The sequence below is a fragment of the Felis catus genome, chromosome A3 (assembly GCF_018350175.1).
Source record: "Felis catus isolate Fca126 chromosome A3, F.catus_Fca126_mat1.0, whole genome shotgun sequence".
Lineage (NCBI taxonomy): Eukaryota > Metazoa > Chordata > Mammalia > Carnivora > Felidae > Felis > Felis catus.
This window is the reverse complement of record NC_058370.1, coordinates 15,224,265-15,243,284: the sequence shown is the minus strand read 5'-3', so window position 1 is coordinate 15,243,284 and position 19,020 is coordinate 15,224,265. Positions and strand designations below refer to the sequence as shown.

At 39.9% G+C, this 19,020-nt stretch overlaps 2 protein-coding genes across 2 annotated transcripts in view; one reads left to right on the top strand and one right to left on the bottom strand.

The window, feature by feature from the left end:
• The window catches only part of WFDC11 (WAP four-disulfide core domain 11), a 76,014-nt gene that overhangs the window by 32,932 nt on the left and 24,062 nt on the right, over positions 1 to 19,020 (bottom strand). The window lies entirely within an intron of this gene.
• SPINT4 (serine peptidase inhibitor, Kunitz type 4) lies at positions 8,494 to 9,499 on the top strand. The gene is given in 3 exon segments (XM_023251197.2): positions 8,494 to 8,608; positions 9,319 to 9,369; positions 9,372 to 9,499. Coding segments are annotated over 3 exon segments (294 nt in total).

Sequence of the window (19,020 nt, the reverse complement as noted above, 5' to 3'; positions counted from 1 at the left end):
TTGCATTTCAAAATAGAGAAAAGTCCCTTCTGAATGACTCTGAAATTTTTAGAAAACTATGATAGTATAAAGAGTGTGAACATTTTACTGGAAGCAATGGACAGGATGGAGGGGAGCTAGGAAGATAGAAGCAGGAGGATAAGGAATAAGACTGCCTGTACCTCTTATATTCCACCATTTAAGTAATGTGAAAGAAGCAAAGCCCTAATGAGGTATTCTCTGTAGAGATGGTGAATAAGTGAAAAAAAAATTGTAGTCCAAAAGAGCAAAAGGAAGAGTAAAGGAAAGGTGGTGAAGCCAAAAATAGGGATCAGAGATTTCGCCTTGTTGGAATCTGGGACTCTCCTGATGGGAACTTTCACTAAGTCCTTTTGTGTCCCATCTACACATCCTTATTGGAACAAACTTTTTCAATTCAACCAGAACTAAGTGAGTGTCTGGATAAGTACAAGGAATTATTTCAGTGAAGGATCTTAAATGGGAGTTTGACTGCAGCACAAGAATGCTACATAATAGAGGTATAAAGGAACTTGAAGGCCTTAGGAAAACTGTGTATTGATTCAAGATACAAATGATAAATATAGTAGTGTATGCGTATGGCTGAGTTGCTTAAGAAAACTTTAATGCAGGGGGCGCCTGGGTGGCTTATTCCGTTGAGCGTCCGACTTCAGCTCAGGTCATGATCTCACAGTCTGTGAGTTCGAGCCCCGCGTCGGGCTCTGTGCTGATAGCTCAGAGCCTGGAGCCTGCTTCAGATTCTGTGTCTCCTTCTCTCTCTCTGCCCCTCCCCTGCTCATGCTCTGTCTCTCTCTGTCTCAAAAATAAATAAAATTATTAAAAAAAAAAAAAAGAAAACTTTAATGCAGCAATCAATCAGAGAAGCTGGTCCTGGAAGTTGGACACCCAAGAAGGGAGTTCAGGGCAGAAACTTTCCATTAGACAAATCCAGGGAATCTTTTGGAGCAGTGGTGGGAAGGGCTGTTTAAGCAAGTAGTATTAGGCTAATAAATAAAATATCTTGCATCAGCATTGACCAAGAGAACGGAAAGAAGTCACAGTGACATTGGGACAAAATTATTCCTGTGGAGCTATGACTTTAGATCTTTTCCCAGTTAGCCTTGAGTGCTCTGCTCCTAGTGACTTGGCATAACAGTTTCCATATGAATACAACAGAAAAAGGTTAGAAGCCCAGGGGCACAGTCCTAAGGTAGAAATGCATACTGAGTGTACATACAGAGTGTATACAATATGGGTACAGTGGCAAGATACAGTAAGATCCTTGGAACATACCTAAGAATGCTCCTGAGAGCTAGATTTGTTCCCAACAGATCAAGTTTGTTTTTCTGGAGTTCAAATGCTAAAAACTCCCTGAGTCCAGGGGTATCTGCTTGTAATTCCCTCATTTACCATAGGCACATAACATGTGGTGGGCACAAGGGGTGAGATGGTGGGACAAACAGTAAACGGAGGATATGAGGATGAGCTCCTAGGTTTGGAAGTCCCAAGAGTTACAAGGACAGCAACACAACAACTCAAGCAGCCTTAATAGGAAGAGATATGAAGAGAGACTTGGAATTGTAGTCATCATCCGTCCCAAATTTTGCCAACAATTGGCACTAGCTACCTCTGTTCACTTGGAAATCAAAGCAAATCCTTATTTCTAAGCCATCACTCATGTAAATCCCCCACCAAACTCTTAACTTTTGGCTTATTCATCTATGGCTCTTAAAACCTAACAGCACAACCTCTGAACTCATGTGCTTTGTGAGGTTCCTACTTTGAGAATGCACAAGTTCTCTCACGTGCCTTTTCGGTAGGAAAGCTATAGTTACAGCCACTGCAGTCTCCCTGTGAACTTCTGGCAACTTGGGTGTCAAGCTCCAAGTATGATCTGAAATACTTCAGAAAAATGCCCAATTGCCTTGGGCTCAGCACAAGGAAGGAAGGAAAGGAAAGAGTGAGGGTGTTCTTTTGATGGAGGAGTACTTGGAGCCCCAAAGGTCCCTGCTCTAAAAGACTCAAGGAGAAAAAGTACACAACAAAACAAGTAAGATCCCAACAACTAGGACTTATTAAATTGCTAACTTTGGGTCAGACACTGTATACTTGCTATCAGCCAACTCCATGACTCCTGGGCCCTGGGATTTGTCAAAGAAAAGGAGATGCATGTACCAGGGTCTGGGAAGGAAATCAGGGCCATAATAACCCAACCCCAGAGGCTGGCCCCAGACTCCTTGACTGCAAGGGGTTTCATAGCTCCACCTAATATCAAATTTGCACCCCCATTTTTGTCCATGGAACCAACAAACAGGCATCAAGCTTTTCATGGCCAGGTTCTACCATGTCTGGGCCCACAGCTCCATCATGGCGGTGCCAAGCAGCTGAAATACTTCTCTTCACCCAGTTGCCCACTGTTGTTTAACCATATGTTGCTTTTATTACCTACCACCTCAGATCTATTTCCTTTTTTACCCTCAAACTCCTGGTTGGACAGACACAATTCACATTCCTTCTTCCCACAACCTTAGAACCAGAAGGATCTGTGCAATTATTTGGTCTAATCTCTGCATTTTAAAGTTAGGGGCACCTGGGTGGCTCAGTCGGTTAAGCGTCCGACTTCGGCTCAGGTCATGATCTCAGGGTTCGTGGGTTTGAGCCCCACATTGGGCCCTGTGCTAACTGCTCAGAGCCTGGAGCCTGCTTCAGATTCTGTATCTCCCACTCTCTCTGCCCCTCCCCTATTCATGCTCTGTCTCCCTCTCTCTCAAAAATAAGCAAACATTAAAAAAAATTAAAGTTAGAATAACTGATAGAGAAAGGGAGGATATGTTCGAGGCCACATAAAAAGAAAGTGGCATTGGTAGAGTCAAAGCACAGTATCTTGGGTCTTGCTTTGTCCCCATGGGTTTAATGGGCTGTACTGATGCAGAAGCATGCGGTACACTTCTCTTGCTTTCAGACCCCTTGTAACATAGTGTCCATACTCAAGTATGCAGAACTCCTTCACCTGCAGCATGTACTCATGCAACCAAGTTTTAGAGTCCCACCTCTTCTCTCATAGCCAAGCTTTCAAGACTTAACCCGGGAACTCTGAAGTATCAGGAGCAGTGGCCTGGGAAGCAGTTGGGATTCCATGAAGCTCTGATAGCATTAGCTTCATGGTGGTCCCCCTGCCAGGCACACACTTCCTGACTCAGGGGGATTGGTATGTCCACTCTCACCATCAACTGGAGTCAGTTTTATTAAGCTTTTCATACACAAAGTACCTAGGTACTTACTCCCTTGGGCCGCTTTCCAGAAAACCATCCACTCAGAGAAGTCAGAGATAGATCCTACATTCCATCAGCCTTTTGTCATTAGGCATTCCTTCCTAAACTGAGAGCGAAACTGTGGGTTCTGATTACAGGAAAGAATACCTCTCTAGTGCATTAGGAATTCCTGACCTAGAGTCTAGCCTCGCAATATTCTAACACTCCTTCATGGTAAAGGCTAGGGCAAGAATGTAGCCCCTCCAGGGGTCTCAGTCCTGCTCTACTATGCCATTCAGTCTAATCATCTGGCGCAGTGAGTAAAGCACCCAGAAGGGTTCAGATGAACCTCCTACTTGATTTTATCAGGACAACACGGAAGAAATTTCATCTGAGATAAGATTATCCTTTTAGGTTGGGACGTAGAGTTTTGGTGGTTCCTCTTGCATTTAGTTCCCATCTTCCCCACTTCACTACCTCTCAGCCCTTGGGGCAGGACAGGATGTAGCTAATGAACAAAGGGGAATCTTATGTCCCCAGAGTCCTATCCCCTCCTATCCACCTTCAAAGCAGCATGATGTCCTAGAAAAAATAATTTAAGTTAATGTGAAGACCTGGGTTCAAATCAATTTATGGTTTTATTTATTGACATTCAACCTTGTTTTGAAGGATTTAAGGCAGCTTACCAGGATTCATAATACATAGTATTCAAATAAATAAATTTAGCCTATCTAAGTAAGACAGAGGAAAGAAGATATAAAAATAATAAAGTATGGTAAAACTATGCAGAAGATTAGCACAGCAAATACATGCTACAAGGATCACAGACACTTGCTATGAAATATCATAACTAGGGCACCTAGGTAGTTCAGTTGGTTGAGCATCCAACTCTTGATTTCAGCTCAGGTCATGATCCCAGGGTCGTGGGATGGTGCCCTGTGTTGGGCTCCACACTGAGAATAAAGCCTGCTTAAGATTCTCTACCTTTGCTCCTCTCCTTAACCCATGCTCGCTCTCTCTCACTCTCTCTCTCTCTCTCTCTCTCTCTCTCAAATAAAAAATAAAATAAATATTATAAAATTAGCTCTAAGCTTTCATAATAACAGCACAACAAGGGCAGCACAATCAGTTACAACTTTTAGAGTAAGCATAAGTTTAGCCCAAAAAGATACTCAGGAACAGTGGAAATAATCATGGTAGGAAACAGCAAAAGAGACAAGCTCTTCCACATGTTCTCAAAGAGGAAAGACTGTGCAGTAAGATGGACAACACTCTCCATGATGACCTCAAGTTAGATTCCAGGAAGTTTTCTGGGGCTATTTCTCCAAGGGTTTTTAAGCATAAGCCAACAACACACAATTCAATGACAACAGCTCTTTGGAGGCCCTACATGGTATGATCCATGGATGTGTTTCAAGAACTCAGAAGAAAAAAGGCACTAATTATCCTCTTTTTCCCCCACAGGCCTCCACAATATTGTTTTTCTTAGTCCACTTTTAGGAAGGCATTGAGAAGCAATAAATTTGAGGTCATTCTCCCCAACGAAATCTGACTTGCAAACAGATTTTGAGTTTGGCAGAAAAGACTAATTTACCATGAAACTCGTGTAGTTTAAGCTCCAGATCCGTCACTTGCTTCTCTCAGGATGAGGAAAGGAAAGAACAACACCGTCTAAGCCCAGAGACAGCCATCACTGTCCCAACCCAAGATGGGGGATGGAAGGGTGGTGGGCTGGGGGGTATATCCTAATAGCGATCTTAAGTTACTTCTGTGTTCATGTCTGGACAACCCTCACTGACAATCTGCCCCTGGTTGCACCCATCGGTCAAAATGCTCCCATGTTTGACCTCAGGCAGAAGTAGCAATAAGATGTTGCACTACAACGTGCTCGGAGCCAGAGTTCAAGGTTTCATGGCCATATCATGAACCCAAGACAGGCACAGTGAGGGTGGTGAGGACTTGGTGGAGCTGGATCAGTGGCTATTAGGCTGCAATGAGAGTCCATTGGATCCAGATCAAAGAGCTAGAATTCTCCAAGGGCTTGCCCCAGGCATGTAGCACCACCTGAACCAGAAACTATGAAGAAAGTTACAGATGTGGCTTTGCCAGTGTTATCAATCTGGAAAGGATTTTTCCCAAATAATCAGTAACTTATTTTTTTATTGAGATATAATTGAGATGTGACATTGTGTACATTTAAGGTATACAACCTGTTGATTTGATAAATTTATATATTACAATATAATTACCACTGTAGCATTAGCTAACACCTCTATCAAGTCACATAATTGTTATTTCTTTTTTGTGGAGAATGATTACAATCTAGTCTCTTAGCAACTTTGAAGATTATAATACAGTATTGTTGACTATAACCACTATGCTGTGTATTAGCTCTCCAGGACTATAACTTTAAATTTTTGATCAACCATGCTAGAGAAAAGACTGAATTATCTTTCTGTTCTTCCTATAGAAATAAGATATTACAGAATCACTGTCATAATAAAAGGTGACCAAAGAATAATCAGCCACAAAATATAGGAAAAGGGTATTATAAAGATATTTTAAATAATGGTAATGAAATGTTATTTTTCTAGGATTCATGATGTTTGATATATTTATAAGCTTTTGGAAACATGTGATTTTTTTGTAATTTCTTTTTTCATTCCAAGTACATATTCACTTACCTACCTAATTTTTTATCTGTAGTTTTGTATTGTTCCATTGCATTATCTTTCTTTTTTTTTTTTAATTTTTTTAACATTTTATTTTATTTTTTGAGAGACAGAGCACAAGCAGGGGAGGGGCAGACAGAGAGAGGAAGACACAGAATCAGAAGCAGGCTCCAAGCTCTGAGCTGTCAGCACAGAGCCAACACAGGGCTCAAACTCACAAATCGCGAGATCATGACCTGAGCCAAAGTTGGAAGCTCAACTGACTGAGCCACCCAGGCGCCCCCATTGCATTCTTTTTCTAAAATAAGGTCCCGAAATTATACAGGTTTCCCGCTCCACAAAACCTGTTGTAGCCTTTTATAATAAATCAGTAGCATAATAAGTAAACTGTTTTCCCTGAATTTTGAGAACTGCTCTAGCAAATTGCTCAAACCCAAGGAGGGGATCATGGGAATGTCCAATTTACAACTGGTTGGTCAGAAGTACCCTTAACAACCTGGACTTGTCATTGATATCTGATGTGAGTAGAGGGGTGCGGTCTTGTCAGACTGAGCCCTTATCTGTGGGATCTGATGATATTTCCAGGTAAATAGTGTGAGAATTTAGTTAAATTGTAGGGTACCCAGTTGGTGTTACAGAATTGCTTGATGTGTGGAAACACACACACACTCACACCTGGTCTCAGAAGTGAGGCAGTGCTATTGTACAGTCAGGAGAGTAAAGGACACACAGGAGGAGTGTATTTTTCCCTTATACTAACCAAAGGGATTTATAGATTCCATGCAATCCCTATCAAAATTCCAAAGGCATAATAGAAAAAACAATCCTAAAATTTGTATGGACCACAAAAGACCCCAAATAACCAAAGTAACTTGAGAAAGACAAACAAAGCTGAAGGCACCACATTTCCTGATTTCAAACTACATTTAAAAGCTACGATAATCCAGGGTGCCTGGATGGCTCAGTTGGTTAAGTGTCTGACTGTTGATTTCAGCTCAGGTCATGATCTCACAGTCCATGAGATCAAGCCCCATGTCGGGCTCTGTGCACTGACAGCACGGAACCTGCTTGGAATTCTATCTCTGCTTCTCCACTGCTTGCTCACTCTCTCTCTCTCTCTCTCTCTCTCTCTCAAAACAAATAAATTAACTTTTTTTAAAAAGCTACAGTAATCAGGGGTTCCTGAGTGGCTCAGTCAGTTAAGTGTCCAACTTTGTCTCAGGTCATGATCTCGCGGCTCCTGGGTTCGAGCCCCGCATCGGCTCTGTGCTGAGAGCTCAGAGCCTGTAGCCTGCTTCGGATTCTGTGTCTCCCGGTCTCTCTGCCCCTCCCCTGCTCACACTCTGTCTTTCTCTCTCTCTCCCAAAAATAAATAAACATTTAAAAAAATTTTTAAGCTACAGTAATCAAAACATTATTGTATTTGCATAAAAACAGACCCACAGGGTGCCTGGCTCAGTCAGTTAAGCGTTTGACTTAAGCTCAGGTCATGATCTCCCAGTTCATGAGTTCAAGCCCCACATCAGGCTCTCTGCTGTCAGCGCAGAACCCACTTCGGATCCTCTGTCTCCCTCTCTCTCTGCCCCTCCCCTGCTTGCTCTCTATCTCTCTCAAAAATAAAATAAACATTTAAAAAGAAACAGACCCATAGACCAATGAAACAGAACCAAAAGCCCAACAATAAACCCACGCATATATGGTTAGCCAGTATTTCACGAGGGAACCAAGAATACACAATGGGAAAAGGATAGTCACTTTAATAAATGATGCTGGGAAAACTACATGTTCACGTACAAAACAATGAAACTGGACCCCTATCTTACACCACTCATGAAACTTAATTTGAAATGGATAGAGAAGAGTATAAATGTGAAAGTCAAAATTTCAAAAGTCTTACAAGAAAACAAAACTAAGAAAAGATAAATTTGTCCCATATTCCTAGGTATAGTGAGTTCAAATTTTGATTCCACTTACATAATCGATGGGTGACCTTACACATATAACTTAACCTCGGCCTCAATTTCTTCATCTATGATGGTAATAATTGCATGAAACTCACAGGGTGCCTGTGACTTTTTTGAAATTTAATGATTTTGTATAGATAGATAGATAGATAGATAGATAGATAGATAGATAGATAGATAGAGCCTAGCATATAGGAAGTACCATAGGGGTTAGTTACTGTCATTACTATTATTGTTTTTATTACATTCTTCCTGTTTCACCAGGATCAGTCTCTTCCTTATTGTGGAAGGCTGAAGAGAAGAAAGGAAGCAAGCCTTTTTTAATTTTTGCCCTAATTATTCTATTCTCCATGATTAAACTTATGTTAGCAGCTCTGAAGCTTTAGTTTCTATAGTTTCTAGATGAACATGGGACTCACTATCAGGGGTCTAATCAGCTTGGGACCTTCAGCTTCATGGCTGGGTACCCAAGCATTCACTGTTCAACTCAACACCTAGTAATGCCCAGTCCTGGCCCTTGGGGTAAGCGGGTTCAGCCCTCTCAAGTATCAAGGCCAAAATATAACATCAGTTGATGCTAAGACTCTCCTACTTGCTGCCTGCTGCATCATGAAGCCTGCTGAGTTGGGATTTCTTCTAGGTCTCTTCATCTTCTTCTTGCTGACTACCCCATTAATGGGTGGTGTTGCTAGACTTGCTGAAATGATATGTGGAGACCTCAAAGGTATGAACCTGAAGCAGAAAATAAATCCAAAGACCAATTATGAATGAGGGAGAAAGTGGTAAAAAGGAAAATGTGATATACAGCTGGTCCATGAAGGTTCTCCTTTTGTGTTATTACCCATAGATTCTTAGTCCTTTGACTCTGGGAATTGCTTAATCTAGGGGTCTTGTGGATGTCTGGTGAGAAAAAAAAAACTATGATGCAAATAACACCCTTCCAGATAGGGCCGTCTTTTGAAGGGTGTCCAAAGGACCAAAAGTATTTTGAATTAGGGGTTTTATGACAAATTTCAAAAATCTCAGACCATTCAAGAGTACATATTGAGATGAGAATAAAGGGGGGTTGGATACTGAGAAAACAGGCATTTTCAATATCTTGGCTCCCAGTGCATAGAGAACACTTGAACACATGGCCCCTGTTTTAATAAGCTCACAATGTAGATGTGAAAGATAATGAAGCTTTCTTCCACAGATCATGAGTACAGGCTTGGTGCTTCTGGAGCATGGGAAGGTGGCAGAGTCTATCCTGCAAGTCAGACACCCCAAACTCTGGCCCAGCCACTTAGCAAATGTGGGCTCTTGGTCAAGTCACTCAATCACTTAACACCCATTTCCAAACTAACATGAGGAATTTTTAAGGGCCCTGGAAGGCAAGATCTCCTGCTGAGTCCTAACTAATTCCCCCTAACTCAATGGGAACCTCTCATGCAGATCCCTGCAAAATGGATATGAATCCTGGCAGCTGTTTTGAAATTCACTTTAGATTTTCTACAACCAAACCTCCAAAAGATGTGAAAGTTTTATCTTCACTGGCTGTAATGGCAACCTTAACAACTACAAGCTTAAATTAGAATGTGACATAGCCTGTGTTGAAGAATACAGAATAAAGTAAGGAGTCCCATCTTGCCCTTGGTCCTTGGGGGAGAGGAAAAGGAGAGGCTCTGAGATCCTAGGATCCCTGGCTGGGATGGGAAGAGGGAGGATTGTCCTAACCAAAAAGTTTGATAGTTGGGTTGGATCTCAGGATCATTTGTCATTTTTCAGTTAGGAAATCAAAAGTCCAGAGGAAAAATAGTAGTCACCAGTTATCAGATAATTACCGTGTGCCAGGCGCTGCCCTAAGCAATTTACATGTATTGATACAATTTAAAATTAAAATCACCCTAAGGTAGATTTGTATTATTAAAGTGGCAGATTAAGAAACCAACTCCAGTAGAGGTAACTAACTGGCCCAAGTTCACATTAAATGACATACCAAGGTTTCTAACCAGATTTGATGGTCACCTACAGCTTGACCATTTTACATGCACAGGTTCACCCAAACCCAATCCTTGTGATCCTAGACCTGTGATCTGTCCATAGCAATATCCTGTTTTATACAACTAAGGTCTCAGCCCAAATTTGACCATTCCCCAGTCATTGGAACTAGAAGAAGGTCTATGGAGGCTAACAAGGCTATGGTATGGCTGGTTTCTAGGAGAGTGAGTTGGAAAGTAACCTTGGGTGTAACTCAAAAACGGAAATTTTGTTTTATTTATTTAATATTCCTAGTGAATTTTTGCAATGCCTGGCACATAGTAGACAATGACTAAGTTTTAAGGGAATGAAAGAGTAAGAGATCAATCAATGGAACAGGGGGGACATTGAAAGATATGGCATCCTCAGGACTTCCCCTGGGATAAAAATGACTTAAATTAATCGAAGGAGACTTTTCAAAACCTATAACGCAGATTTTTGCTGTTTTTGTTGTTTGTTTGTTTTTTGTTTGTTTTTGCTTAAACAGGGAAACCAAGTAAAAAAAGTCAAGAGTTGATACATCATTCTGAAACATAGCTGTAAGAAAATTCAAACCAATTTTAAGATCTTTGTAATATTTCCATAATCCTGGAAACTTCCATCTGTTTGCTATTTTCCTGACTTTAGTTTTCTCTTTCTTGAGAAATAACTGTATGACCATTAAAATGAAAGCAACTTTGTGTCAGTTTTCCCTGCTCTCTGAAATGTCTCTCCCCCACCTTATCCAGAGTTGAATGTCAGCTGGTTCCATCCTTAGCTGCCCTCTCCCCATTGAACCATTTCTTATACATGCACACAATGTTTCAGGTGTTTCATGCACACAAACCAGATCTGTAGAGGTTTATATCACCTCCCTTCTCAGGTTGAACTAGTTAGTAGAACCAAAGTACCTAACTTGTGCTCCTCTTTGCCCATGAAACCAAAATGAGCAGAATGAGCCCTGAGCCTCACATTCACATGAAATACATGTCCTTGCACTCATGACAAATGTTTCTTTGTGACACTTCCTGATTCATGGACACCAAGTCAGGAGCCCCAGTTAGCTTAACTAGCCTCCTGACTTGATCCCTATTAATAAGTAGTTATTTAGACACTGTTTAGTATCTCAGTCATTGAAATTTGACTTGGCTGTTCTTAGTCATTCTGGCAAAATAACTCAATTTCAATCAATGACTGTGTTTTACTACCAAGAAAATAATCACCCAGACACTAGCTGCCAAGTGTCTGAATATAATGCCACAAGGTTCGACATGGCCATGATCTTCCCAGCTGTAGGACACTCAGCTTGACCATCTTATCTCTGAATTTATCCAAACATCCCTGTCCTGCATACCTTCCCTGTCCCTCTTATTGACCAAGTCCAGTGCCTTACCTGAGAATGCATCCTGGACTATTAGTAGCTAGGGCCAACATCAGAGACATTATAAACCAGTGAGATCCTGTAACCAGACATGCAAGCCTGGTCTTTTCTCAGTCTTAAAAATAAGAAAATTAATCCCCCAAATTGAGACCATTTTCTTCAAGAGCTCTGACTTCAAAATTAGGCCTTCATCCAAAGAGAGTTTACTCTGAACAGGTGAAGCCCAAATTCTGGCATGTTTCCATTTTGGAGAAGACCTGGGAATTACAAATTATTCTTAAGCCAAATAAGCTGTTGGAGACATGCTGTGCACTCTGAAATAATAGGAACTAGGCTAACCTGACTGGTTCACATAAGTGGAAGTTCTGAGATTTTCCTTTTGCAAGTCACGAAGCTGGGTGTCCCAGAAATAGACAGTCTTTCAGACAAAATAACATATTCCCCCAGCCTGTTTGCTTCTTCTGCTAACCAAATCCTGGAAATGCTGGACAAGTAAAAAGAAGGCATATGGATATGAATAACTAAAGTCAAGACTAAGAATTTTTTAAGTTTATTTATTTGTTTTGAGAGAGAGACAGAGAGATAGACCAAGAGAGAGAGAATCCCAAGCAAACCCCGCATTGTCAGTGTGGAGCCTGGCATGGGGCCCAGATCTACAAACTGCATGTTCATGACCTGAGCCTAAATCAAGAGTTGGTTGCTTAAGTAACTGAGCCACCCAGGTGCCCCAAGACTAAGAATTTTTTGAGGAAAGAGGGCAGTGTTATCTTGGTGAGGAAAGAAATAGATGCCCAAGACAGATTGCTGGGCACCAATGGTAAAAGAAGGAGTTGGATGAAAGCTTTTGAGTTATATTATTCTCCCCACCACAAAAATCTGGATCTATCACCATCCACATCCACAAGATACTACAAGTGCAACTGATACAACAAAGTGGCGGTTCCAGAGCACAGCTATAGTAAGAAGTATATAAAAACAGGTGCAATTGGACTAGGCAGACACAGAGTTTATTGTTTATCCTTCTTCCTATACACACTGAGGGATAATGGCTAAACCAAAGAGAAAAAAAAAATTGCCATAGAAAACACATCTAGGGCAGAAACGTAGAAATGTTCCCTAAGCAGGGAGGGAGACAGAGGGAAAGTGTTATTTAGGAAGTAGCAAATGAGTGTAAGACCAGATTGTATTATTGTGGAGTTTTGACTGGAATTCTCCACCACCTACTTTGAATCAACCAAGAGAAGTGCAAGTTACCCCACCAACCACCCATCCACCACATACATATGAAAATTATGACAGGAAGCCTCACTAAAATGGAGTTGGGAGGTGTCAGCAGGGGGAGCTCTACCTCTCCTAGTCAATTGTAGACCAAGCAGGAAGAGACAGACTTGACCTTGCATGTGGATACTACTCTACTCTTCCTGCCTCAGGAAGAAATACTTCCCTCATCCCTTTGGGCAAGAGCTCAGCCAATGAGAAGCCACCATACTTTGAACTCCCACTATACTCCAATGCACTTTTAGTTTATAACAGCCCTCCGAACCTACTCCTTTTCTCATTAAAAAAGTGTACCTCTCCTTTGTTCCCCAAACTTGCCTACAGTTTGGCCACAGCTTGTTTGTCCAGATTATAATTCTCTTTTGTTCCCCCAATAAACCCATATTTTGCTGGTAAAATAATTGATAGTTTTTAGTTTTAAGGTTAACACACACAATAAAAGCAAAACCGGCTCATATTTCCACAAATGATCACAAACAAAATTTGTCACAAACATGTAAACGAAGAGAAACAAGCTAAATAACCAATATTAAATAACCCAGAATTAATTGAAGGGATAAATGAAATAGACATAATTAATATTCTCAACTAGGTAAGAATGGATATGGGTAGGTTAAAGCAGGAACATATATTATCAAAGAAGAACCAATAAAAAAATAATAGGATGTGGAAAATAGAAAAGGTGACCTAAATGACACAGTAACTCGAGATAAAAATAAAGGATACAGCCAAAGTACAAATTAGTGATGGTAGAAGATTAGGTCAAGCAGCCCTCTGAAATGCCAGAAAAGAATAAAGAAATTTTAAAATATGAAAATTAAGGTAGGGCGATATGGCCGAGCAGGAAACACCAGGAATCTGTCTCCCTGCCTAGACAACAATGGCACTTACAAAACATGTCTGATGGAACTATATTCAGAACTGGAGTCTACTGAGGTTTGCAACTTCCACAGGAAGGCTTAGATGGTAATTGCAATTAATTTTAATCAATTTCAGTTCTTAGCATACTAGTAGCTACACATTCTCCACCCTCATCCTGCCTTATGGCAGGCAGCTGTGCACATGTTCCTGGAGCAACTTAAACACAGCTTACAGCAGCCAGGGTAGGCAAAAAAGGATCCCCTCTTCCAAATGTCAGGGATCCAGGCTCTGATCACTGATTGCTGCCTCTGATCAGAGTGCACACAAAGAAGCACCTCCCCTCATTGTTGCAAGCCCCTCCCTCTCATGCTAAAGTGACTTCCAGGTGTTTAAAGGGCCAGTGCCTTTTTTCTCTCCCTTTATTTTCCTCTTTTTCTTTTTGGGAGCCAGACATTAAAGACTAGGATGTTCAAAACAACTGTATGTACAGGGAAAATTAGAAAGTGACCATACACACCTAGGAAAAGATATGAGAACACCTTAAGTGTACATTTAAGACTGTTCCTCAGCACAGAGACAACCTAAGCAATCCAAAAAGCAAATAAAACCTCACAAAAACAAGAGCAAAATAAAACAACATACCCTGGGAAAGCAAGAGAATCTGATTTCCAGAGTTAACCACATTATTAGGTTCAAATGTCCAGTCTCCACCAAAAAGAAATCACAAAGCATGCAAAGAAACACAAAAGTATGGCCCATTCAAGTCAAAATAAATAAATCAGGGGCACCTGGGTGGCTCAGTCAGTTAATTGTCCGACTCTAGATTTCAGCTCGAGTCATAACCTCACACTTCCTGAGACTGAGTCCCACGCCGGGCTCTGCACTGACTGGGACTCTCTCTCTCCCTCTCTCTCTGCCCCTTCCCCCTCTCAAAATAAGTAAACTTTAAGTAAACAAACAAACAAACAGAAACTGCCCCCCCCGAAAGATCTGATGGCAGATCTGCTAGACAAAGATTTTAAAACAACTGTCTTAAAGATGCTCAAAGAAATAACATGGAGAAAATCAAGAAAATTATGAACAAAACAGAAATATTAATAAGGAGATTTTTTAAATCTTTTTTTAAACTGTTTATTTTTGAGAGAGAGAGAGCACAAGCAGGGGAGGGGCAGAGAGAAAGGGAGACACAGAATCTAAAGCAGGCTCCAGACTCGAGCTGTCAGCACAGAGCGCAATGCGGGGCTTGAACCCATGAACTGTGAGATCATAACCTGAGCCAAAGTTGGACGCTCAACCAACTGAGCCACCCAGGCATCCCTATATTTTTTTAAATCTTTAAAAAAAAAAAAAACTTAAAAGAAATGCTGAAGCTGAAAAGTACAATAACTGAAATGAAATTTTCAGTAGAGGGATTCAAAGGCAGACTGAAGAAGACAGAAGAAAAAAAGAAATAAACATGAAGATAGAACCATGGAAATTATCAAGTCTAAAGAGGAGAAAGAAAAAAGGTTGACAAAAGCGAACAAAACCTTAGAGATGTTTGGACACCATTAAACAAACCAAGATATGCATCGTGGGAGAAGAAGAAGAAGAAGAAGAAGAAGAAGAAGAAGAAGAAGAAGAAGAAGAAGAAGGAGGAGGAGGAGGAGGAGAAGGAGGAAAAGAGGAGGAGGAGGGGGAGGAAGAAGGAGGAGGAGGAGGAGGAGGGGGAGGAGGAGGAGGAGAAGAAGAAGAAGAAGAAGAAAAAGAAGAAGGGAGAAGGCCAGAGATACTGTTTGAAGAAATAATGACTGAAAACTTCCCAAATTTGATGAAAGATAGGATTATAAATATCCAAGAAGTTCAACAAACTACAAATAAGATGAACTCAAAGAAATGCACACTGAGACACATTATAATATAAGACACATTATATAATTATAAATATAATTATATATAATTATATAATATAATTATAAGACACATTATAATCAAACTTTCAAAAGCTAAAGACAAAGAGAGAATCTTTAAAGCAGCAAGAGAAAAGTGACACATCACATACAAGGGATCTTCATTAAGATAACAACAGATTTCTCATCAGAAACTTTAGAAGCCAGTAGGCAGTGGGCTAATACAATAAAAATGCCAGAAGAAAAAAACCATCAACCAAGAATCCTATATCCAGCAATAGTGTCCTTTTAAAGAGGAGGAGATAGGGGATCAACCAAGATGGCAATATAGGATTCTCCTGAACTCTACTCCCACCTTGAACACTGAATGTACAGCTACACATGGAACAATTACTTCTGAAAAAAAAAAAAAAAGCCAGAAACTAGCTGAGTGATTCCTATACACTGGGCAAATGAGAACATACTCATATTGAAACAGGTAGAAAAGCCTGAGACACTCTCATCATAAATGCCACCGCTAAAATAATAAATAAATAAATAAATAAATAAATAAATAAATAAATAAATAAATCCCACCCCTAGCACAGTGCCATACAATCAGGAAGGAACTCCCAACTCCCAGCCTTTTGAGGAGCAAAGTGTTTCAAGCCCAAATTTAGTGCCCCACCTAAGGAATGGGCCCCCAGAACACTAATTCTGAAAGACAGTGAGATTTGCATCAACAAGACCTACAAGATTATAGCAAACAGCAAAAGAAGCAGTTAATGGGTGCATGAGCATGGCAAGACCCTCCCCTGAAGATCAGCACCAAGTTCATGCTGTGCCAGGTCCCCAAAATTTGGAGTTTTGATACCAGCTCCCCAAAATGTGGAGCCTGCTTTGGATTTTCTGTCTCCCTCTCTCTCTCTACCCCTCCTCTGTGCATTCTATCTCAAAAATAAATAAATAAACATTAAAAAACAAAGAAAGGAATAGAGAAAATCTCCAGAAACAACAACTTTACAGGTAATACAGTGGCATTAAATTCATATCTATCGATAATCACTGAATGTAAATGGACTAAATGCTCCAATCAAAAGACATAGGGTATCAGAATGGATTAATAATAAAAAAAAAGACCCATCCATATGCTGCCTACAAAAGACTCATTTTAGACCTAAAGACATCCCCAGATTGAAAGTGAGGGGATAGAGAACCATCTATCATGCTAATTGACTTCAAAAGAAAGCCAGAGTAGTCATACTTATATCAGGCAAACTATATTTTAAACCAAATACTGTAATATGAAATGAAGAAGGGTAATATATCATAACTAAAGGGTCTATCCAACAAGAAAAATGTAACAATTGTAAATATTTATGCCCCCAACTTGAAACACCCAAATAGATAAATCAATTAACCACAAACATAAAGAAATTTATTGATAATGATAAATTAATAGTAGGGAACTTTAACATCTCACTAACAACAATGGACAGATCATCTAAGCAGAAAATAAACAAGGAAACAATGGCTTTGAATGACACACTGGACCAGATGGACTTAAGAGACATATTCAGAACATTTCATCCTAAAACAGCAGAAAACACACTCTTTTTCAATGTACATGGAACATTCTCCAGAATACAGCACATACTGGGTCACAAATCAAGCCTCAACATGTATGAAAGGTTGAGATCAAAACATGCGTATTTTCAGACCATAACACTATGAAACTTGAAGTCAACCACAAGAAAAAAATTTTGGAAGTAAACCAAAAGAGACTTTTTTTCAATTTTTTTTCAATGTTTTATTTAAATTCTAGTTTATTAACATATAGTGTAGCATTGGTTTTAGAAGTATAATTTAGTGATTCATCATGTACATATAACACCCCGTGCTCAACACAAGTGCCCTCCTTAGTACTCATCAACCATTCAACCCATCCCCTGCCCACCTCCCCTCCATCAACCCTCAGTTTGTTCTCTCATGGTTTGCTTCCCTCTCTTTTTTTTCTTTCCTCTATGTTCATCTGATTTGTTGTTTAAATTCCACATATGAGTGAAATCATATGGTATTTGTCTTTCCTGACTCACTTATTTCTCTTAGCATAATACACTCTAGCTCCATCCATGTCATTGCAAATGGCAAGATTTCATTCTTTTTGATAGCTGAGTAATATTCCATTGTATATATATACGCCATATCTTCTTTATCAAGAGACTCTTAATCACTAAATTCTACTCTTGAAACCAATATTACACTATTATATTAACTATCTAGAATTTAAGTAAAAATTTGAAAAAATAAATAAAATAACATACTCCATTATACACATATATAATGGACTATCATTCAGCCATGAAAAAGAAGGAAATCTCCCCACTTGCAATAACATGGATAGAATTGTAGGGCATTATGCTAAGTGAAATAAATCAGACAGACAGAGGAAAACAAACGCTATATAATATCACCTATACATAGAATCTTAAAAAGCCAAACTCTTAAATACAAAGAGTATAATGGTGGTTTCCAGGGCTGGGGGCTGGGGAAATTAGGGAGATTTTTATTTAATGATACAAACACTCAAATAATAGATAAGTAAGTCCTGGAGATCTAATGCACAGTGTAGTGATTATAGTCAACAATAACCATATTGCAATATGTGAATGTATCAGATCATCACGTTGTATGCCTTAAACTCACACAGTGTTAAATGTCAATTATATCTCAATGAAAGAAAGAAAGAAAGAAAGAAAGAAAGAAAGAAAGAAAGAAAGAAAGAAAGAAAGAAAGAAAGAAAACAGTGCCAAGAGCTCCTAAAGGAAAGGATTTGATAGGGCCAGGATCACGGAACGCTGCATAAAATCTAGTTGTTAAGAGTTATGGTCATGACATCCACACCCCACATCTGAATACGGGCCAAAAGATGACAGATGAGGGAATCACCGTCACAAGTGCAATGAGCAATTTAATTTTTGCATGATCTCTGAAGATCCCCTCACAAAATATTTAATAACAAAGGCAAAAGAACAGTTTTACAATAAAGAAACGGGGCAGACACCATCTTAGTCAAGTGACTACAATCACCACTGCCAATAATGGGACAAATAGACATTGTGAACCACTCAATATGATGCAATGGCAAAAACACAGTATCTGGAATATTCTGGTCAAAATTCATGACCTACACCTAATCATGAGGAAACATTGGTATAATTCAAGTTGAGGGACATTATACAAGATGCCTGGCCTATACGAAACTTCATAAAAGTCAAGAAATGCCAAGAAACTGTTTCAGACTGGAGAAGACCAGAGTGGCATGACAATTAGATGTAACACATGCTCCTAGAGTGATCCTTTCTATTAAAAAGGAGGATACTGGAACAATTGGCAGAATTTGAGTAGGATATCTAAACAAAGAGTGTAAGACACTTCTCCATACTATTCTTACGATGCTGTATGAACCTATTTTATTTTGTTGTTGTTGCTGCTGTTTATTTTTAAGAGAGAGAGACAGACAGACAGAAAGTGCACATGGGAAGATCAGAGAAAGAGAGACACAGAATCCGAAGCAGGCTCCAGACTCTGAGCCGTCAGCACAGAGCCCAATACGGGGCTCAAACCCATGAACCGTGAGATCATGATCTGAGCCGAAATCAGAGGCTCAACTGACTGAGCCACTCAGGCGCCCTGAGTATGAACCTATTTTAAAATATTTTCTTTTTTTTAACTCACTCTGATTTCTGG